General features: G+C 41.2%; 3 protein-coding genes across 5 annotated transcripts; all 3 read right to left on the bottom strand.

Annotated features, from left to right (window-relative positions):
* Nucleotides 1-410: 410 nt before the first annotated feature.
* LOC140793439 (eukaryotic translation initiation factor 4G-like) lies at nt 411-9,378 on the bottom strand. 3 transcript variants are annotated; one of them, XM_073144914.1, is made up of 10 exons: nt 9,170-9,378; nt 8,731-8,962; nt 8,507-8,646; nt 8,232-8,372; nt 7,967-8,034; nt 7,794-7,850; nt 6,049-7,425; nt 2,696-5,940; nt 1,131-1,322; nt 411-1,041 (listed from the first exon to the last, which is right to left on the bottom strand). In XM_073144914.1, exons 2-10 carry the CDS (start codon nt 8,934-8,936, stop codon nt 714-716), a joined length of 5,754 nt encoding a protein of 1,917 aa, XP_073001015.1. In that variant the 5' UTR covers nt 8,937-8,962; nt 9,170-9,378; the 3' UTR covers nt 411-713. The 3 variants fall into 3 exon arrangements, with proteins under 3 accessions (XP_073001015.1, XP_073001016.1, XP_073001018.1); XM_073144915.1 differs by having other exon boundaries at nt 8,731-8,957; nt 9,170-9,317; XM_073144917.1 differs by lacking the exons at nt 411-1,041; nt 1,131-1,322 and adding an exon at nt 2,006-2,238.
* A 1,397-nt stretch (nt 9,379-10,775) lies between these two features.
* LOC140793928 (SNF2 domain-containing protein CLASSY 4-like) lies at nt 10,776-18,060 on the bottom strand. The gene is made up of 5 exons (XM_073145706.1): nt 16,026-18,060; nt 14,507-14,665; nt 12,450-14,398; nt 11,136-11,346; nt 10,776-10,983 (listed from the first exon to the last, which is right to left on the bottom strand). Exons 1-3 carry the CDS (start codon nt 17,925-17,927, stop codon nt 12,455-12,457), a joined length of 4,005 nt encoding a protein of 1,334 aa, XP_073001807.1. The 5' UTR covers nt 17,928-18,060; the 3' UTR covers nt 10,776-10,983; nt 11,136-11,346; nt 12,450-12,454.
* A 1,151-nt stretch (nt 18,061-19,211) lies between these two features.
* LOC140793311 (uncharacterized) lies at nt 19,212-22,495 on the bottom strand. The gene has a single exon (XM_073144719.1). The coding sequence runs from the start codon at nt 22,405-22,407 to the stop codon at nt 19,789-19,791; it is 2,619 nt and encodes an 872-aa protein (XP_073000820.1). The 5' UTR covers nt 22,408-22,495; the 3' UTR covers nt 19,212-19,788.
* Nucleotides 22,496-22,712: the final 217 nt, after the last annotated feature.

Genomic DNA, 22,712 nt, shown 5'->3' on the forward strand with positions numbered 1-22,712 from the left:
CTACAACCCACGGTTTCTTGATCCAATAAATTCCAGTCTTGCAATGATTGCGGAAATGTTTATAGTTTTTTCTTTTTAGAAGAAAGAGTAAATACCTGATTATACTAGGAAAGATGACGAATGTGCTGGGAAGGTAGGACAACCAAACACGCTGGCCTGTGCTCAGACAGGAGGATTGCAACATAAAATTGTTCTCTCTCGGTAATACAGATAAATCTATAGACGGAGAGTCCCAATGAATGCTTAGATCTTGCCGGCTGAAATTGGCAATGGCTACAAGATCCGAAATGCATCCAACATCGATGGCACCACTACAAGTGAAGTTATCACGCAAGCAACAAACATAAAAGGAGCAATGGGAGAAGTGGACAGAACTACCATGATAGGGAAATATCCACAACACTACAAGATCAAAAACGGATCGGTATGAATTACTTGGAATATTGATTAAAGCAGCATCAAAAATTCTCAGCTAACTCTGATCATAAAGGGTGATCATCAAAAGCCCTAGCCGCTGATGCAACATAATTGAGCTGTTCAGTTGATATCCTACCTCAGACTTTGGTAATCTAAGAAGAACATGACGCCCGCAGGTGAACATTAACACCCCCCATATATTATAAGAAACCTGAAAGGTAAAGAAAACACTTTTATGGATCAAATACACTAGGGACCTAAATGAATGCCTTGTCTGATGCAGAGCATCTTTATCTCTAGAGAAATGCATCCAACTTTGATTTGATGGGATGCGGCGGTCGGAAATCCTCCAACCTAAAATTGGAGCTTGCCCTGATCTCATTCAAAAAAGAATCCCCGTTTTCTGTTCTTATGGTCCCCAGGGTGCCAGCAAGAACATCTGATGCAATCCCAATTTCAAGGAGACGGCCTGGCTTTTCCCCACCATCACGCAGCATTCTTCCTATTTCTCCTAAGGAAACCATATTTTCCAGTATAAACTTAGCAAAAAGTCGTCCAAGAAACTCTGCCGCTCTAGGAGCATCATTTACAGCATCCTCCAATGTAGATAAAACAGATTCAAGCCTGACAGCAAGCATAAAAAACAGTTAGCAGGAAATATTGGCAAAGAAGTTAGGAGGAACAAATAATGAACATGCAAATGTCATTCCTACCCCTGGATGAGATGCACTTGACTTAGCAAGCCACGAGACTTGCAAAGGCTCACAAGAAGTTTAGCTAGGAGATTCCTCTCCATATCTTTTCTTTCAAAGGAGTCAGTGATCCAAATCGATACAACCAAGGGATAGAAACTAGGAGCATTCAACTCCTTAACACACAAAACAACCTCCTCCTCATCTTTGGCACTGAAAAAGCAAAGCCCAAGTCAGTTATCGGACAAAATAATACTGGCCTGTTTAGTGATAATACAAGCAAGTTGCTTAATTTGACCCAAACCAATGATTTAACTGATATTCACAGCCAGAGGTTATAAACACACAATCCAGAAATGGCCATATATCTTAAACTGCTCCAGTAAAAGAGAAAGATCTTTGCAGTTATGTGTATAATGGATGATCAAAAGAATATTCCAAAAAAAGGTCCAAAAAAAGGTCCATTAAACAAAATTGGACGAGGATTCCAAACAATCAGAATCTGAAAATAGATTCCCTCCCCAAGAAAAAAGAACACTAAGCATGGCAAGCACGAACATGGATAACTTTTATCAGTTTGGAGAAACATTCCCATCATCTTTCAAATAATTTCAATATCCCTCCAGGGATTTATTCCGATATAACATAAAAGCAATTAGGCAAAACCATGCTTTCATCAGTGTACTCCCAGGGATTTATTCTGATACAGTTAGGCACCTACAGGATACCTAGTGTATATAAGAAGAAACTAGTGTCAAAAGGTTTAAGTTTTTGCAGAACTGATGTCTTATATGCAATGAGCCAACTATGCCTGAACCATACTGACAGCAAGAGCTAATATTCCATCTCCTTTAGCTAAAGTACCTAAAGCTCCAATTCAAAATTCAACAGCAGCAAAAGCAATGGTGAGTCTGAGATTCATCCTCTTAAGTAATATCTAAAATTTTGTAGTCAGAGAATAGCAATTTCGTGATATTACATAAACAATTAACAGCAATATCTTAAATTTCATAAATAATCAAAGTTTGATTGGGGCTCTGCTTAGTAGCTAGAGCAATATCTTTCAACAGCCAGTCTCAAGCCCAAGCTAACGGGAGCCACTTTAGGTATCGCAACAGCCGATGTACTCCTGTAAAGGAAATCACTGAGTTGGGACTAAAGCTTGTGACTGTTACCGTAAATAAAGTTTGATATTTTACTTAATATAGAATGCTAGCTCTAAACTTCAGGTAGCTAACCCTTTCATTTTTAACCAAGTAAGATCACTTCCAAGAATCCATGGTCATATAAAAAGAAGAGAAAATGAGTTTGATAGACATGCTTTCAAAACAAACATTTCGAATAATTGAACCATAGAATTCTTGGTCGATGGATGAATTGTGAATCTTTAACAATAGATAGTTAAAAAGAAAGAATTTTGAGCAGTATAATTAAGTGGTTCCATTAACAGATCCTAGTACAATGATGTGATGCTAAGAAAGCAAAACAATATCAATGTTTACTTTAAACTATCAGATGAAAATGTAATGACTCTTGAATGGTAAAACCATGTCTTGCATCACCATCAATGAGGAAAAAGTATATACCTATAAAATTCTCGGATTGCTAACATTGATTTCTCTTGAAGAACCTCTTCAGGGAATTTTCTTACTTCTGATTGCACATCCTGACTACTTGAAGGTCCAGAAGGTCCTTGCATACGCCCAGCTAGTTGAACAGATGGTGCAGATCTATCAAAAGCACGATCTGCAATTCTGAAATCCCGATTTGCAGGAGGATTACGGTCTTGGGGACTTGGTTGACCATAAGGAGCTCCCAACCTATCTGCCGTGTATCTCATACTGGTATCCTCTCTTGAGGTTGAAGATGTCCAGTCAGCTATGGAATTATAACTGTTTGTACCAGATGCTATCCTGCGATGATCCCCAACAACAGGAGGAACTTCAGGTGAGGTAAGATTTGACACTGATGGCTGCCCTCTAGTGGACATACCCCTAGCCAGGCCACCTTGAGGACCAAGGGTGATGGAATCATCATTGATAGGCCTTTGAGGAAGTGGAAGTGCTGTTCTGTTTTCAAACTGATTCCTATCCTCTGAACGGAAATCCTGATTGCCGTAGCCACGGACTTGAGCAGGCAATCCACGAATACCAATTTGTTGGGAACCTGGAGAGGCCAAAGCAGTAGTGGATCCCCGATGACCATATTCTGCAGGTGGTCCTCGTCTTCCCACAGAACTAATGACAGGACCACGGGCCGACCGACTTGCTTGAGCTTGTCGTTCTTGAGCTGCATCCCTGTGAACCTCCTCAATCTTCTTTGGCCCCTCCACTTTCCTTCTCTGCTGCCACTTATTTTTCCTAAGATCAATTGCATCTTTCAGCATAAATCTAACACGGGAAGATAACTTCTGGTTTGTTGATAGCCTCAACATCATGTCAAAATATGCATCCATATGTTCCTTTGCCTTAGGGTGATCTATTATTTCCCCAATTGTACTCATTAACTTGCATAAGGCTTCAATATCTTCCTCATCAGGATTCTGATGCGGTCCTAGTAACTTCTTAATGCATTCATGCATGATTTTCTCTGTCAACATCTTCTTTTTGTACAGTTCCCCTATTAAACGAATGTTTCCCAGCATACGTCTTCGTGCAAGGATCCTTTTCTCTTCACGTTCCTCTTTGGATTGTTTTATCTCACCTTCCTCTTCTGTCTTATTAGCTTCAGCTTGTTCTATTTCCCCTCTTTCAAATTCTTCTTGACATTTGTTTAAAAGCAGCCGCTTAAAGGTAATCTTCTCATTGTCTGTGCTGAGATCTGGTAATGCACCAGCCAGTTCATGACAGAAATTTGCATACATTTCGCAGAATGTGGGTTCCGTCAATGCTTTGTCAAAAATCTGTGAGATGACACCAGAAAGTGTTACTGGATTGTCGATGTTAACCTCCTTGACTTGAGTAAAAAGTTTTTCAAAGTTTTGAGGTGTTAATTTGTTAAGAATAGCTTTCAATTGTCTCTGCTTTGCTTGTTCCTGATCAGATACCTTTCCCACCTCATACTTTCTTTCAGCTTTATGCATCGCTTGTAAGGGGGTGATAGGAGAAGATATAAGGCCTCTTTGAAAACCAGTAGCATGTTGCCACCTGTCTACATCAGAACCGCTACGTGGCATGCCACCCTGGGATGTTATTAGCTGCGTTGGCCCTGAGAGAATCCCGCCACTGGACTGACTGGATGATTGACCACGTGGATTTCTCAGAACACCATGATTTCCTCCCTGTCCAGGACGAAAACTAACTGCAGAGCCATAACTGATATCCAAGCGAGAATCACGTACAGGGCTAAAAGGACCAGGTAATTTGGTCCACTTGTCATCATCTGTATTGCTAACCATACGGCGGTCACCCCGAGTAATTCCTGAACCCCTATCACGATCGATGACATATGATTTCCCTACAAGAGCACTCATCAATGCTTCAACCAAGTCAGATCCTATCTCAAAGCCAACAGGAAGGTTAGTATATTGTCCTGCAAAAGTTAACAGGAAATCTTTAGAGTATTTCTTTCTATCTGTAGCCTCTTTTCCATCTTCGTCAGGCAGTTTCCTTGTTCCATTAACCTGCTGTCCCTGTTCTGATGTTTTCAACCTCGGAGTAGATACATCAGCTGCATCTTCCCAATCATCTAATTCAACTTTGCTCTGCCGGTCCTCCTCTCCAAGATCAATACCCTTTACAGTTTCATCTGAAGAAGCATGCTGTAGATCGACACCAGAAGGACTATCAACGTGTTCTGAATCAATTTGACTTTGATGCCTTTCCTCTGGACCTTTGTATGCATTGTAGAGATCAGAAGTCCCCGCAGCATCTGCTTTGGAAAGTATTTCCTTTCTCTTTTTCTTTTTCCCAGCAGTAGTCTTACCCTTAGTGATCTCCAAAACAATCTTCTCCTTGGGTATTAAATGAAGAGAGGAATCTGGGCGAGCACTAGACAGCTCCACTACTTTACTTTCCATCTTTTCAACCCCCTCAGACTTGTCTAAATTAGATATAGGAGCTGCCTCCACGGAAGCAATAGATGGCCCAGATAAGACTGAATTTTGGCTGCTTTCTGAATGTTCTTTACAGACATTTGCAGTTGAATTACTAAGAGAATCAGGATCATCTGAATGTGCAGGCCCAACTGATTTGTTCATCTTGCTGTCATCCTGACATCTACATTCGGCAGCTTCCTTGGAAGCATCAAGCTGGTGTTTTTCAACTCCATGATTCGGAGAATTTACTTCTTCATAATTCCCTGTTCCCCCCACCCCCTGCTTTGCCATGACAACAGAATTGAGAAAATCAGATGTCTCTTTTGCACTAGAAATTGGACAAATCTTAGTCTCACTAAAATTCTGCGAGGACTCACTACACACTTTGGTTTCTCCGCATTCCTTAGCTGCCAGATTTTCTTCTTCTGGTGTCTTCACCAACATGTCACCTTGTCTATCTTTCAAATCCAAATTGTTTGGCACATTTTCATCAGCCCCTGAACTCAAAGAAGTTGATGTCTCAGAAGGATAAATCTCCTTAACAGAAACCTCATCAGGTTCTGATGAAGATATGGCAGGTACTGCTACACCTCCAAACTCAGCTGTTCCAACTTCCAAAGATATCCTATTTTCAACACCTGAAGTTGGCAAGTTTGATGTTGAACTGGTAGAATCTAACACCAGAAAGGATTGTGCATTATCAGAAGCTGCTTGCTCAGTAGTTCCACCAGCTGCAACGCTATCCTTGACAACTATTGATGATTTAGCATCTTCTGTAGAATCTGATGTCTCTGACTGCAAAGAAACCATATCCACATGTCAATTGGAAGTCTTTCCCTGCAGCAATACAAAATAGAAAATATCTAACAAGTGTAAAAGATGAGGGTAACAGTTGATATATACCTGAGGCTGTTCATGGGCATCTCTTACATCCTTACTCAGCTTTTCCTTGTGATCATTTAGAGGATCATTTATTTGATTAGGTTCTCTTTTATTCCCATCAGTTCTTTCTGAAGCTGGTACAACTGCAACAGAGGTGACACAAGCAGATGAAGAAGTTTCCTGTTGCATTCGCTTTGTTGAAAGCACCGGAGGTACTGCAGAACAACTCCTGTCGGCAGTAGATAATGGAGCTTTGCCCACCATTTCAGAAATTGATTTAGGTGACTGAACAACACTTTCCAGACCAACCTCAGTATCCGTTTGATGAAAGGATACAGTAGTGTCTCCAGCTGACCTTAATAACTTTGTTGATTCTGCTTTACCACGTGGTGAGATTATTGATGAAACTGATGGGACTGACACTGGTAAGGTCTCCAAGTTGACAGAAACACCGTGTGTATGAATTTGAGGACCAGGTTTTCCACTTGGCATTGAGTTCAAAACAGACGGGTTCATGAATGTGATCGGCTGCCCACTTTGGTTGACAGGATAACTATATCTGGGAGCCTGTGATCCTGGAGGCATCTGGATATTTGTCACAGGAACAGTAGTAGGAGGAGGAAAATAGATAGCTGAAGGGTTATAAGAATTTGGTTGTAAAGGTGAATAGTAATTGATCTGATGTGCGGGAGAAAATGTTGGAATAGACTGCGACTTTGGTGCTGCATTAGGTATAGATCTCTGTCCCGAGGAAATACCATCAGTATGGGAGTCAGTCAAGTTGTCAAAACTCACTTCTTTGTGAGTGTCTGGATCAGTTATCTTCACAGTGGTCTTACGGGGGCCACCAAACTTTCCAGGCTGTTGTTGAGGATACTGTGGTCCTATCCCCATTCCCAGGTTGCCTAGAGGTGGTCCTAGTTGGTGACCCATAGGATGCCCAAAACCCATGCTCAGACCCTGATGCATCAATGCGTGCTGTTGCAAAGCATGAGCTTGAATACCAGGAACATAAATCTGCTGTGGAACTTGTGGTGCATTACCCACAGGTATTGACATTGTCATTTGCAGTGAGCTTGCCACGATACCCTGAGATTGCATCGGTGAATTGTGAACACCAAATTGCATGGGAATTTGACGCTTTTGATGTTGAAAGGGGATAGACATGGGTATCTCATTCATAGATACAACAGATGATTTTGGTGGTGCAGCAGTAGGGGCAGGTGGAACTTGGAGATGCACATCCCTCTTTGGTTGCGAAGGATGAGGTGGATGATGAGGCTGTCTAGTATTAGATTGACTAGAACCACCCGTGTCCTTTCTTACCGGTGGTTCTTGCTGCTTCGTGGCAGGGGCTAAAGGCATTGTAGGCATGGCCCTGAATGTATCATGACGGGCCTGAAATCATTAGAAGAAAAGAAACTGATGAATTAGCTCTAACAAAATGAAAACACAAGTGAAATCAAAGTTGAGCACAATAATCACTAACTGCCAATTGCAATGCAAAAGCTAAATGCTTTGCAAATGAGAATATCATGAACATGCAAGCCAGTAACAAGATTTATCGACTTGTATGATTATTAGCCATCCAAATTACAACAAAAATGGTATTGTTTAGAGGAACCAGGTGGAAATACTCGAGTGGCTGCAGGGATAATGCTGGTGCAAGAACACCAATAGAAGAATATTAAATCTATACAAAATACCACCAAAGTGATAAGGGATGACCAGATGAAGAAAACCGACGCGTGTAGGAATCTGCATACCTGATCACGATTCTGCTCGTCAAGATTTGGAGGAGCGGAGCTTGTCCGTGCAGGAATCTGTGAGAAGCATGGCTAACATATTCATGTACATGTAATGTATCATTGGAAACTTGAGGACACAAACCAAACATACAAAATTTGCAAATTACAGAAGAGATGAAGCAACTACGTACTTGCATTCCATTCATGATCCCAGGACTTATACTCCCAAACTGAAGGGTAAATGACCTGGACGAATCCCCTGAAAATGATATCACAATAAAGCAAGAAAATTGTTACTACAAAACACAACTTTTCCTACAGCCCTATGAGCCATGAAAGTTTAGCAAATCTTTGCGGAGCCATATCATTGCATGAAATATCATCTTCAAAAGGGCGTCCTGAAAACCGCCTGCCAAAACTAGTAGACAGATGTGCACAATCAACCAGAAAACAAACCTTTAGGTGGTGTGGAAGCTGATGAAGAAGCTAGAGCTCCACCAGCAGGATGAGATGATGAAGAACCCCTAGGAACAGCATTAGCAGAAGTCCTAGGCAGAGGCATATCGACTGGTTTTCCGGCAGCTCTGGCTGGTGCATCTACCAAAAGCCAAGACACGAGCAAAAACATAAAGCCTTGATGAGAAAGACGAAATCTTTCAGTACCCAAAGCAGTTAGACAACCATGTAACCCCTTAGAATACAGTAATTTACAAGATAACAAAACCAAGTACCATGTGATGGGATTTGCTTATAAGCACCATTCTGAACAGCACGCGGCGGAGCACCAGTAACCCCAGAACTCGCCTCGGAGGTCGTGCCCCCTTGATTTAACCTAGGTTGGCCTCCTTGCCCGTTGCCTGATTTCTTGAAGCTGCAATGCGACATAAACCAACAAGAATTCCAATTCAAAACCCTAGCCTGTGGAAAATCTACTATAAGGAAGCAAAGGCGGCACCTTCGGTTCGAAGACAGCGAAGGCAGAATCGATGACGAAGAAGAAGAGGTGGAGGAAAGCGGAGGAGGAGGGGCGCCACCGCTGCCACCACCGCCGCCGCCCTTCCCGCCGCTGGAGAATCCCCTGTGCTGGCCGGAGCTTCCTGATCGACCGGGTTTCCTCAGCTGCCCGTCGCTCTTATCTCCCCTCGATTGATTGAAGGACATAAATCCCGATCCGCTCGTCCTCTTCTCTGCATCAAAACCCCAAAAAGAAGAGAAAACTAAGTACACCGATAAAAACCCAACGCGATCAACGCCTCCAGATCAAACCCTAGATCAAATCACATCCGCTAAAACATATGCACGAAGGAAATTTCCAGAAAGAACACGAACGAGATCGAGATAGGGTAATGCGGTGGCATGGATTCAAAGAGATTTGAGATTGGAAAAAAAAGTACCTAAAAGCCTTGGAAGAACGGAAAACCGTGCGACTTGGGGAGATTAGGATTTCCTCCCCCTCAGTGGGATGCGGGAGAAGCTGGAATCATCAACAGCGCGAAGAGAGGCGAGGGAGAGAAGCAAGCGCGAGAAGAATCGCAAAGATGCAATTTTTGGAGGAGGAGAGAGAAGAAGAAATAAAGAGAGAGAGAGAGAGAGAGAGAGAGAGAGAGAGAGGAGTTGGTGCGGGGTAGTGTGTAGAGGGGTAGTTTTGGGAGAGAGTAAGAGATGGAAGGGTATCAGGTAGGTATATGTATAACAAACTGCAAGCGGTCAAAAGGGAAAGAAGCAAGAGGTCTTTTAGGAGGAGCGCTTTATTCGCATTATATATTTGCTTCTCTTAACTATAAAAATTTTGGGCTCTTTTGGTACAGTATTAGATACATAGTATAAATATATAATAACAATAGTAAAATAAAAGTATATATTGTCTAAATACTTCACAATTTATATTTAAAGTTACTTTTAAAAAAATACTCTTGCGGGTTGGCTTTAATTCTACTGGCTTAACTGCTAAAGATACGCTACTAGGTCCACCGTGACACTTTCTTTGCATAGGAGATTCTTAGAATCTAGCTTGCCTTTCAGTCGTTCAACATGGTTGGCCCACCTACCATAAAATGAAGGCCCAATGGAGGCCCATCGTAATATTGGGCCTTGGAGGAGTTCGCTTTCTCCGATGCAGGACAAACAACCGAAGCGTGAAAAGACAAGAGGTGGAAAGAACTAAAGACTGTAATAAAGTTGTGCCTGGGATATGTCAAAAGTTACGTGAAGATTTAGGCCCAACAATGCCAGGAAAAAGGCACTCTGAAGGGCAAATCTTTAACTAATAGTGGTATAATAATGAACATAGCTTTTACCAAAGTATTGAGTTTAATTGCTTAGAGAGCAAGTAATGATTGAATGGGAATGCTGTGTGACGTGTATGACATATGCCAACTTTAATTTTTAAACGACACTTTGCTCCCATCTATTAGTCAATTAGACACGTGGGGGCTTCAGGAAAATGTGACTTGGTATCTCCTCCCGGATAAGAAAAAGGAAGGAATCTCTCCGGCGGTGGAGGGCCGACCAAAGGATGACTTGTGGGACCATACTACACAAAATTCTCTGTTTGTTTGTTAACCCATTAATAAGGTGGTTTGTTATGGGTAATGCTTTTAGTAGAACCATCATTAATCCTTGTATTAGTCCTAAGAGGCAGTGGATTAATGTAGAGTTTCGAAGTCGACAAGTTGTTGGTTGGTTTGGTTTGCTTTGTTGAGAAGGAAACGAAATCACTTCTTCTGTTCCTTCCAACTATACTATATTTTTGCAAATCACATCTAAAATTAATCTAATATGGTGATATTTATTGTTTCTTAGACCAAATCAATTAATAGTAGTTAAAAAAAAAACAAACAGATGACGCTTCACGACGTCTGATAAGATATTGTTGGGAATATGAAGCTTTGGATTGATAATCGCACAGGTTATAATTAATGTCATTAAATCGCTGAAAGGATAAATTTTGTGAATATTAAAACTTTGGAGACTCCCATCCCTACGCATGCAACAAAATCATATCAAAAAGGAAAGCCATATTAAATGAGAGCACAGTTAGATGGTCTACAAATACAAGATCCCTGGCTACTTTTAGTCTGGGGGTGGCTAATAATTATTGACAAAAAATTTAATTGAGATTGTTGTTTGCAGGTTATTTGCCCCTCTTATTCTCGCGTAGAAGGTGGCTGACTCTGAGGAATGCTCTTGTTGATGCAAGAAGAAATGGCTGAAATAACAGAAAAAGAGAAGGTATTAAGATGGTTGTATGGCAGTGCTCTACACGATGCAACAAGGAATTGCTGAGAAAAGGGAGAAACAAAAATACTGAAAAGATTCAACTGAATTTTGGGCAACTCCTTATAAGCACAAATACATCACCTGGAGACTGAAATCAATAACTGATTGCTCTTGTTCTCTTCTTTTCCTACTCCTTTTCTCTGGAACTCTTGCCTCTGACTGCATCGTGAGGTAATGTAACAGGGTAGCAGATGATAAATCTGCAAATTTTGGGTGACATGCTTCATTGGAGAGTACGAGAAAGGTAGCATTCCCAAATCTTGGACCCTTTGTATTTTGATCTCCCCAGTTCCTGTGCCAAAAGAATGATATAATTAGCTAGTCTGTGAGATATGTTCATCAGGAGAGCACCCCAGATATAAGAAGAAAAAAAATTCTATTTAGAACCAAGATCTACACGGCCTGATTCATCTACAAACCAAGACCAATAATTGTTTCTTTTAAAGCATCAATTCTTAGCAGAACAGAAGATTATAACACCAAAACAATTGAATACTACAAAATGGAAGTTGTGAAAGGAATAGCTAATGACTGGCCTCTACGCACATTAAATAAACTTTTGATTATATAATAAGCAGATTTTATCTCGCCACAATCCCCACTTATGACAGAAATTTTTGCAAATGATGGATAAATGCTGATAAGCCTCTGCCCCAGTTCCCAGGACATTGAGACTTTGTCACACTGTTTATATCCCGTGATGACATGGATGAGGGATGAGCAATGGTGCTAAGAAAGTGGGATTAGGTCAAATGTACAGATGGATCATGTTTTCAATTGAGGAAGCTAGAAAAATCAAATAATAGGAGTAGAACTCCATATGAATGTATCTCTTTTGTTACATCAGATTACAGATTTTAGAAATAAAAGAAAAACAGGAAATCATGGTATATGAACTTGCGAAGTCAAATTCATCATATGGACATGCTAGCATCCCAAGCACACAAGGCTCTCCCAATATGTATGCAAATTTATCTTCATTATTAAAGGAGCTGTTCTCACAAATCATAACTTAAACCATGATCATATGGATGCAAGGGGCAAACCGTACCCATATGTAACAGGTAATTTACACCAGAACATAGACTTATTACAAATGAAAAAGAAAATCAGGAAACTAGAGAAGTAGATGGAGTTCATTGATCTTTTATACTACAGTATGACTCAACACTCAGCAATTCACATATGTACTGAGAATATAATGAATAATAAGATTCATAAGTTTAAGGTGACATGAAGTATCCAACATACAATTTATGTTTCAGAGAATTAGAACAGTTTATATTTTGCGAAGAAGGCAGGCAGGCAGTTGCAACTGAAAATCAAGAGTAGAAAACATAAAAGAGCGAGGATTATGATGCTATAAGAAAGGAAAAGATATATATAAAACAACACCTGCATCAACTAAATTCAGGAGCAATTTGGTTGTAAGTGCAAACAATATTTGACTCTGTTGGGGGGTAGTAAATCTTTGTAAACAAGTCTTTAAGTTGGCCATGAGAAATCATCTCTTCCAAAATCTTATCTTCAGAGATCAATTCAGAAGTATGCTCTTGCTCAGCTTGTAATAAAGTGTTCTTGACATTATTAAAATCAATTTCCGGAGAAAACAATAGTTTGGACAAGTGATCTTTTTCAGCCTGTCTGTCATATTTTTCTCTTTCACCTGTTCCAGCTGTGATTAAATTGTAAGTATACACAAATTTCTTCTGTCCTATCCTATATGCTCGACTGATAGCTTGTCTTCCAACTGCAGGGTTCCAAACAACATCTAGGAGTACAATCCTTGAAGCACCTGTTAGGCTTATCCCTTCGCAGCAAGCTCTTGTAGATGCAAGCAACACCTTTGCTTCACTATCCATATCATTGAAAACATCAATTGATGCCTGACGATATTTTGGAAGAATTTTTCCATCCATTTGAAGAATCTCCTTACCTTCACTCCAATTAAATAACTTAACAAGCTGATCCTTTATCATGGACAATGGTTGTATAAACTGACTAAAAATCAAAACCTTCTCTTTCAGTGCTTCACATAGTCGAACAACTTCCATCACAAATCTTGTTTTCACCCCTTCATAGGGATTTGTTCTTATATTCTCTAGTAAATGCTTGTCTATGAGCACAGATTCCTCTTCAGACAAATTAATAAAAGTCACAAGGGAAGGATGAATTGATGCTAAGGAGATGTTGTATTCACTTTCAAAATTGTTACCAGACCCAATATTTTCCATCTTCTTAATGATGTCTTTTTGCTGAGGCAGGGGATTCAGAACAATTACACATTCTCTTAAACCTGGGAGAGTTTGGAGGATCTTACCATTATGAATATGCACAAAGGGTTTTAATATTGATCTAACTTCTTCTACATTATCATCAGTAACACGACTAGTTATAGTAGCCCAGATACCTTTCCCTTCATATTTTTCTGGGAAGATGTCTTGCTCCTCAGAGATAGAATCTGCCTTCCTTCCAGATACTCTTCGTGTTGTAGTTAAAATCTTTTCACCAAACTTGGGTTTAACCAGGCACAAAATATTATACAGTTCCAAAAAGTTATTCTGGAAAGGAGTTCCAGAAAGGATTATACGCTTTTCAGTTTTGACTTTCCCCAGTATCTTCCAAATGATACTGCGTTCATTCCTAGGTGTATGGCCTTCATCAAGAACAAGTAAACCAGGTTTCTCAAGAAGAATACTTCTCACTTTTATGTCCTCTGTGCTCTTAGATCTGTCTGCTGTTAGTTTCTTAAATAGGCCATAACTTATTCCAAGGACACCATTACCTTTGTCCCATGAGAACAATTTCAGTAGACGTGTTAACTTCTCAGTTCTAGGTTCTTTCCCAACCAACTTATGTATGGCACTGTCTTCCTTCCCAAAGTATTCACCATAATTTAGTATATGAAATGGAAGATTGATGTTCCATTTTTTAAATTCTTGTGCCCATGTAAGGAGCATCCCGCTAGGAGCAATTATTATAGGCCTGCACTCTGGGAAAACTTTCAAGTATGTTTGAATAAAGACAATTGCTAGCCGTGTCTTTCCTGTTCCTGGGGCGTGAGAAATCACACAGCCGCCAACAACATCATCTCTAACTCCATTCTTCAAATCATCAAGTTTAATCCCACCTGCTAGATTTGTCCACATAAACTCAAATGCTTCACGCTGATGTTCATACATAGTATCAAAAATCCCAGGAATGAGGTCCCATACAGTTCCAATTAGGTGACTACAGTAACCTTGCTCTCCATTGTTTTCTGTTCTGCAAAGATCATCATATTTCAAGGTGGTCCCCATGTTAGTCGAACTCCTCCATGCTGACTTTTCCCCAATGCTTGTTACCTTGAAATGCAGAATAGAATCCACAATTAATAGTAATAAGTTAATAACAGACTGCACATTTGTGCCATAGCAGTAACTAATTAATCTGTGGAACATTTCAAAACTCACCAAAGACGGCAAAACATATCTGATTTCAAGATTCACAAAGGAGCAATGTTTACAGATAATTCCTATTTGTTCGTCAAGGACAAATAGATGCTTCCCTTGTGAACAAAGATTCTGCGGAGGCAAAGCAACATCAACTGCATTGTCCTGTTCTTCTTGACCCTGAAGTACCATGTAGGAAAAAAACAGGTTCACTTAGGAAGCTATGGTCATCGGAAATCTATTTACGACAAACTTAGATTAGGATGCTAACAATTTCTTGCTTGTAAATAATGCCTACTTGAAAGGAAAGGAATAGAGCAATAACCAAAATTGATACTGAACTGAATGTCAGCTAAATGCTTTGTTATATATCCACTAGAACTTTAAAAGAAAATCAGTAAGATATTTTTGCCCTCAATCTGTGGATATACCTAACTAATTGTTGATACCAGTTTACCGTGTAAACACGATATGCATGTGCTCTATTATTTACTGAGTTCTAGAAGAATGCAAATGGCTGCAACTCAACTAAAGCAGTTAATGAAGTAGCTGTATCATACACCAATGTCATGTCTACCAGAAAGTTGATATTGTGCACAAGTTGACAGCCAATTCAAAAATCAGACGGACACTGTCCAGTGATTCTCATTTCATAGAGCAGCTGCATCAACAGGTCTATTTGATGAATTTGAGATGAAAGAAGGCTCATTCCTAGAATTGAATTCCAATAATTCAGATCTGGCTAACAGTTGAGGAAAGCACCAACTCTAAGAACTTAAGAAAGGTCATCTTTGTGTGCCAGCATATTGCTACTCCATCTCACAAATATGGCCACTAATGCCAATAAATAAAAAAACAACATGCATTTAAATTTTCTCGATTTTTTGAAGCCTAATTTGCCTAATCTAACTAATTATGATAGTTCCAATATAATTACATGAAATAGTTGTGACTAAAGACTTAGTAGTTGCTGCCCTTTTACATGAAACTACTGCGATATGAGCAAATCACTTACACTGTCATCTAGACAATTTAGCATTCATGTCCTACTTGTGTTTCATGATGACAGTTCGACACATTCTTCCATTTCTACAAGTATCTACCTACAATCAGTAGCATAGGTTATGGTGAGAAACACGCTTTCTGAATAGTCCAATCTCTTTGTAGAATCATGACATGAAACAAAGGAAGGTTCAACTTTTCAGTTCCAGTATATATGGAATGGGATGACTGGATTGTTACTTGCACATTTTTCTAAAATCCGCAACTCCTGCAAAAGAGTTGACAATTAGGGGGTCAGAAATATTAAAGAAATGGAAAGGTCCTAGGTTCACATGCATATTTTGGCAATTCTATAAGAACAGAAGAGTACTCGTTCAGTATGATAAGAAGGTATCACACATAACAACTAATTACATTCTACGTAAACACAAGATATACCTAATCAGTATGATAAGGAGGTACCACAGATAACAACTAATCAGAAAGTAGCAGAAGCGGCATCCATATTACGCAACTCTATTATGAACAGCAGAAGTACCTCATCAGTATGATAAGTACCGATGTTCTTCGACTCTATAGCAAATTCAAAATCAGACCAAAATACATCCAATGTTTCCTCATTCTCTGATATTTTAAATGGTTCAGGATCTTCATCTTCAAAGGAGAATAGCAATGGATGCATATCAACATCTTGAGATTGAGACCAGGTTTGCTCTAATAGGAAAGGCTCCTCATTGGAAGGGTACGGTTCATCCTGAAGCTTCTTTTTGTCACTGCAGATTGTATCAACTAGAAGTTTGAAGAGTGATTCCCTCTTTAGCATCTGAACACGCTTTCTCTTATTGGATTCCCATGACTGCAGTCCCTTGTGCCTCACTCTTCCCTCCATCTCATCAGCTCCACAATCCTTCTTAACCCAATCCCTGCTGTTGTCCATCTCATCCCCCTTGAATGAAAACAAGCCCAACTGTGGAACCAGGTCTGACTCATTCATGTCTAACCAATATGGTTTGTACACTCTCCCGAGCTTCTGTTTCGTCCCAGGTTTTAGAGTGAAACGTGATCGATGCATCTGTTGTGCAAGAGTACTGTTGCTTGCAGGACCCTCATTATCAGCTTCCTCATTAATATCTGTGCAGGAGAATTTTCTCTTCTTAAAAACATGAGAAATATCTTCGTCCTGACACTCCTCCCAACCATCTCTTGTTGATGTATCACTGCCTGCGATCTCAGCAATGTCAGAGCCATAATAAGACTCATCATCAATATCTTCCTCCTCCTCCTCTTCCTCTTCCTTGTACAATTCATCCTCTGTATCATCAGAGATTGTTTGGAAATAGGAAGTGTAGGAAACCCTTCCCTGCTTTCCCACGTACGAACGTGTTCTCCATGCAACACAAGAAGACACAACCAAATTCTTGGCCTTCCCAGCCTGCCTGCATTCATCACCACCAGCAATTTCCTCTACTTCCTTCTCCTGATCAGATTCACAAGCTTCCAATCGCACCTCTCCATTATCAAAGTCCTGAGTTTCTCCTTCTCTCTCCCTTCCTTCTGTACACTCATCATCTTCTTCTTCTTCCATTTCCTTTCCTTGATCAGAATCACAAGCTTCCGCTCGAACCTCTCCATTATCAAATTCCTGAGTTTCTCTTCCTCTCTCCTTTCCTTTTGTACCTTCACCACATTTTTCTTCTTGCTTTTCCTTATCTTGATCAGAATCACAAAATTCCTCCTGCGCTTCTCCATTTTCAAGTTCATGAGTTTCTTCCTCTTCATTCTTTCCTTCGCCGCCATCATCAACTTCTTCCATCTCCATTCTTTCACTCCCCACTTCTTGATGTTCCACTTCTTGCACACCAAGAGCCACTCGAATCTCCACCTCCTTCATAGCCTCATCAGCTTTCAGAGTATCCTCATCTCCGCCATCCTCATAATAATCTTTACAAGCTTCTTCATAACATCTCTGAGCTCGGGATTCTCCGATCGCAGATTCCGAAGTACCCCAAGAAGCCGATACCGCCTTCTCCTCATTAGACCCCGATTTCGAGCTCTCCAACTCCTCGACGCTGCCCCCGCCGCCTTCCTCGTAATTGGATTCCCTCTCCACCGCTTTCCGATCCGACGACTGCGACGACGAAACCTCCTGCTTCCAAGAGCCCGACGGCCGAGACGGGGCCCTCGCCGCCGCCGATACATCCGCAGCCAGGTCTTGCTTTCCTCGGTCTTCGTCCTCTTCATCATCGTCGTCGAGGATGATGAGGAGCTCGGGACGCAAAGAAGAATCGCCGCCGATTCCAGGAGAAGCCTCAGTCCTAATGGTGTCTCTCCCATTGCCGCCGGCGGCGGCAGAGGCGGCGGTGCGGCGGGAGCGGGAGGTGGACTGCATCGCGAGCCTTAGGGTTTCGCGGCTTCGCGTTCGGCGAGCGACGCAATCCATGGCTTCTTGTGTTCTTGGTTTCTCTCTCTCTCTATACGGCGGCTACTAAGAGAGAGAAGTAGAAAGGAAGAGGAGGGACGAGTTTTTTTTTTTTACTGAGTGAGGAGAGAGAGACGAGTTAATACTAACAACTAAAGGCGAGAACTTAAAAGGGACGGGCGGAGGTGGGTGCCCAACTGGGTGTAAAACGCTGTGCGGGACGAGGACCAGAAGAGAAAGTTGGGGCGGAGAGAAAGCCCGCGAAAGAAGATGGGCCAACTCCAAGAGACGAAAGGAGCTAATTTTTTATCGGACGAAACTACCCTTCTGTGTATTTCTTTTTTCAAATTAATTACTCTTCATAAAAAAAAATTAGTAAATATTACGTCATTACTTTTTATATACCTTTCATTGATTTTTTTTTCCTTTTCTAAAAGATGAGGAATGATCTGAGTCATTTCCTTGATATGCAAAGTTTGTTCAAAGAACATCAGACAATTAATATCATCAAATAAGCTTCCGTAAAATTTTAAAAAAAAAGGTGCACAGTAGTATGGTTTTAAAAAAACTCTCCATTAGATCAAGATGATAGCTGCATTGTCTTGTTGCTGCATTTCCATGTAGAACTCCTGATGAAAGAAAGAATCAACACTTGTTAAGAAGTCGGAAGTTTCCAATGAATCTCTAGGAGCAAAAGCATCACTTACCTGTGCAGTGAGAGGTACAGCGTTGAATGAAATAAATAAATAACTAAGAGGCCAGCGGTTTTCGATCACCTCTGAAGAAGGTTAATGAGTATATGTTACAGCAACAATTGTTGTTTAATTCAGCTCAATATTCACGTAAGGATAAACATTTCCAATGTGCTTCAATGAGGATAAACTTCTCTACTGATCAGTAACTCCAAGGCTTGATCACACTTTCAAATTGCTCAAGAAAAGGTTCTACATAATATAGATGCTTATTTATATATAATCTGCTACTCAAAACAAAACAGTTCGAGCAAAGCTCAAGCAGTATATATAAACGAAGAAAAACCCAGATATTACTATAGAAAGCTAGTACATAATTGACCACCGACCAAGATGGACCTTGAAAATTTCGAGCTGCTACTATAATCTGCTATATGTACAGAAGAATAGATCCTGCAAATTTCGAGCTGCAGAGAATTGCTGATTGCAGTTCCGAAGGTCAGATATCTACTGATAAGAAGCTCAGAACTTTTGCCACTGATCAATCATATGATATTCATATCAGCAGTGGATTCAAAGAAAAACTTCCACAAATATAATCTGCTACAAGACAGAAAGAGAATCCTTCAAGGCTTGCAAATTGCAAGCAGAAGACAAATATCAACTGGAATTGTATATTATACAACAAATCATAAAGCATATCTCAACCATTATCAAGTTTTTGCCGCATAATGAATTGATGGTACAAAATAACTAACATATCCCTTTGCAGGGAGCTGCAATTAGTCAGCAGGGGACATTTGTTGGATCCTAATAATATACAAAGAAGGCCTGGATGCAGTAAAAAGGACTCATCAAAATGTCCGAAAAGCCTGCAATAACCAAAGGCCACATGAATGAGTATACATACCAAGAAATAGAATCACTTGTCATCTTTACATTGATTTCCTCTTCCATCAGAGTGCTCCATCTTTTCCTGCTTTAGGTGAGCAAGAAGCTTCAACAAGCATGATACCAGCCCAGCATTTTGGTTGACCTGGTACCTGGTGCCATCTCAAGTTAGGGCATCTTGATCACCTTTTTCAAGTTTAATCTCATTTCCATTTGGCAGCCATTTAACGGAATGACTTTGGATACCTCCATCCAGGAAATACTTCTCCTGTAAAATATGATGCCAATACAATTGAGCATTATCTGACATCCATCATTATGGATGACTTTGTATTGTCATCGTCAATGACACTATGTATCATCCATGGCTTACAATTCGAAGGTCTACTCTTGCATATGGATTTATAAGTCATAAGCATCAAAAATTCAAGAAATAAGCATCTAACTGAGTCAGCGATGGAAATATCAGAATTTTCTTGCATGTCTCGATAGGCCCAGTCAAGTATATTCTGTGTTACATCATCAAAGCTGAATGAGACTTCTCTAAGTTTTTCGGCCCACACCAGAGCCCTCTTGGTCAGCCCTTGTTTGCAGAAATGAGAGAGCAGGAGGTTAACTGTAACAATGTTGGGAACAAATGCCATCTTAAGCAATCTGCCAGTCAAAATCATAGCTCGATCAAGAACATCGCTGCAAGTACCATTCATCAATGTGTTGTAAGTAACTGTATTAGGAACAAAACCCATCAAAGTAAGCTCATCTAGCATCTTCATGGCTCGATTCATCATATGATTATTACAGAGACTGTGGATCCATATATTATATGTGAAAATATCTGGTTCACAACCCTCCGAAGACATCTTATTCAGAAAGCTCATAGCATTGAGCATATCTAGAGCCCCACAATGGGCATTGATAAAAGTATTGTAAGTCACAACATCTGGAGTTAACCCATTACTGTACATTTCTGTGAAAATGTTATTTGCCATCTTCAACCTTCCCTGTCTACAAAAGCCATTAATTAGTATATTGCTTGTGAAAACATCTGGGATAAGTCCATTTTCTCTCATCTTCCCCTCTAGCCGCAATGCCTCCGCCACATTACCGACTCTACAAAGTCCAGATATCAGAGAGTTGTATGTGAAATTGTTTGGGACTAGTCCTCTCCTTGACATTTCGTGAAAAGCCTGATGGGCCTCATCCATGTAATTAGCTTTGCAGAGGCCATTGATGTAGGCTGAGAAGGCAATGAAATCTGGATGTATCCCATGCCTCTCCATGTCATTCCAACATCTCAAAGCACCAGCTAGATTACCAGATCTGAAGCATCCATGTAGATAGATTGTGAAAGCAGAAACATTCACACAAAATCCCCTTTGTACCATATTGTCAAGCATTTCTCTTGCATCATAAAACCTCCCTCTATTGCACAATCCTACGATCAAAGCATTACAAGTGGATGCTGAGGGTGAAAGGCCTGCTTCTACCATAGTCTGGTACAACTCAAAAGCTTCTTCTTCCAATCCCTCCTTGCTATAACCTACAATAACCGCGTTAAATCCCCGAATACTAGCAGGTAGACCATCCTCAACTGCATGCTGAAGAAGCTCCCGGGCATCATCCAACTGTCCATCCCAGCAAAATCTTGAAACCAACATATCCAACATCTCCCCATCTGCCAAGAAATCCAGCCTCAACATATCATCCAACAGCTGCTTGCCCTCACCCTCCCAATCTTTCCGAAACTTTCCATGTCCTGCAACAAGAATGTTGAGGGTGCAGCAATCAGGCATAAACCCCTTCTCTCTCATTTCTCTGTAAACTGAACTTGCCTTATCAATCTGCCCAGCCTTCACATACCCATCAATCAGAACGTTATAAGTAACTGTATTACACTCAACTCCTTCTTCCATCATGCCATAAAAAAGCCTCCTAGCTTCCACCATCCTCCCTTCCTGGCACAAAGCATCCACCAATATATTATAAGTCACAATGCTCGGTGCGTAGCCCATTCCAACCATCATATCGAACAACCCAAAGGCATCAGCAGACCGTCCGAAAACGCAATGCGCCTTGATCAAGATGTTAAAACTGCACGCATCAGGCTCAAGTTGGAACCTTTCCATCACCCCAAGAAGCCCCTCGCCAACTTGAACAAACCCTCTTCTGCAAAACCCAAGAATCATGGTATTAAAAGTTCCGCAGCTTGGGCGTGGTCCTCTCACAATCATATCCTCAAACACCTTCCACGCACATTTTCCATCACCTTTCTGAAACAACAACCTGAGCAAAATCGCCAGAGCCGACAAGCTCGGCATCTTCCCAATCGTTCTTATCTGACGCAACACATCTAATGCCTCCGCAGCCATGCCGGTAAGGAGGAAGGCACGGAGAACGAGGTGGAGGGCATTGTAGTGGGAGGGAAAACCGCGACGGCGATCGGTCCAAAGGACTAGCTCTGCGGCGGTGGCGCGATGGTTTCCGGCACGGCGGAGGAGAGAGGCGAGGAGTTGCTGGGCGAGAGGGCGGAGGGAGTCGGATGCGGAGGAGAGGAGGAATGCAGCGGCGCAGGAGGAGTGGACGGTAGAAGCAGAGAGGTCCGGGACGGCGCGCGCAAAGAATGCGAGGGCGATCCGGTGGTTGGGGAAGGAGCGGAGAAGGAGGGAGATGGGACCAGGGAGAAAGGAAAAAGTGAGAGCTTTGAGGGATATAAGGCATTGAGGAGAGGTCTTGAGGAGATGGGAGATGGCGATTAGGGTTTCACGGCGGAGGGACGAAGGGAGAGGAGGATGGGGAACCGATCGAGGCGGGAGAAATTGGTCGATGGGGTCGGAGGAGAAGGATTTGGTGGTGAAGAAAAAGGAAGGGTTACGAGAGAGGAGGAAACGGGTGGCGCGGCGGTGAAAGGCGGAGAGCATCGAGGGAGGAGATCGGCATTTGAGGGTTTTGGGTTTAGGGGGTTTGATCGAGACGAGAAGGCGAACGAGACGATGTTGACTTAAACGGATCTTTCACGTAGATTAGGATCCGTATTAACCACTCTCGGGTTCGGATCTAGGAATCGGAATTATTATTGGGCCAAGCCCCATCATCTGGGCCTTAAATTTAAGGAACTGGTCCTCCGAGGCCCAATGAGTAGTAGTCCTATAAGTTTTTAAGCAAAGTTTTGTTGGATTTATTATCGTTCACACTTTCCTATATAAAAATTTAACATCTGCTATTA

The sequence above is a fragment of the Typha latifolia genome, chromosome 8 (genome assembly GCF_019914945.1).
Source record: "Typha latifolia isolate L0001 chromosome 8, TyphaL0001v2, whole genome shotgun sequence".
Taxonomy (NCBI): domain Eukaryota; kingdom Viridiplantae; phylum Streptophyta; class Magnoliopsida; order Poales; family Typhaceae; genus Typha; species Typha latifolia.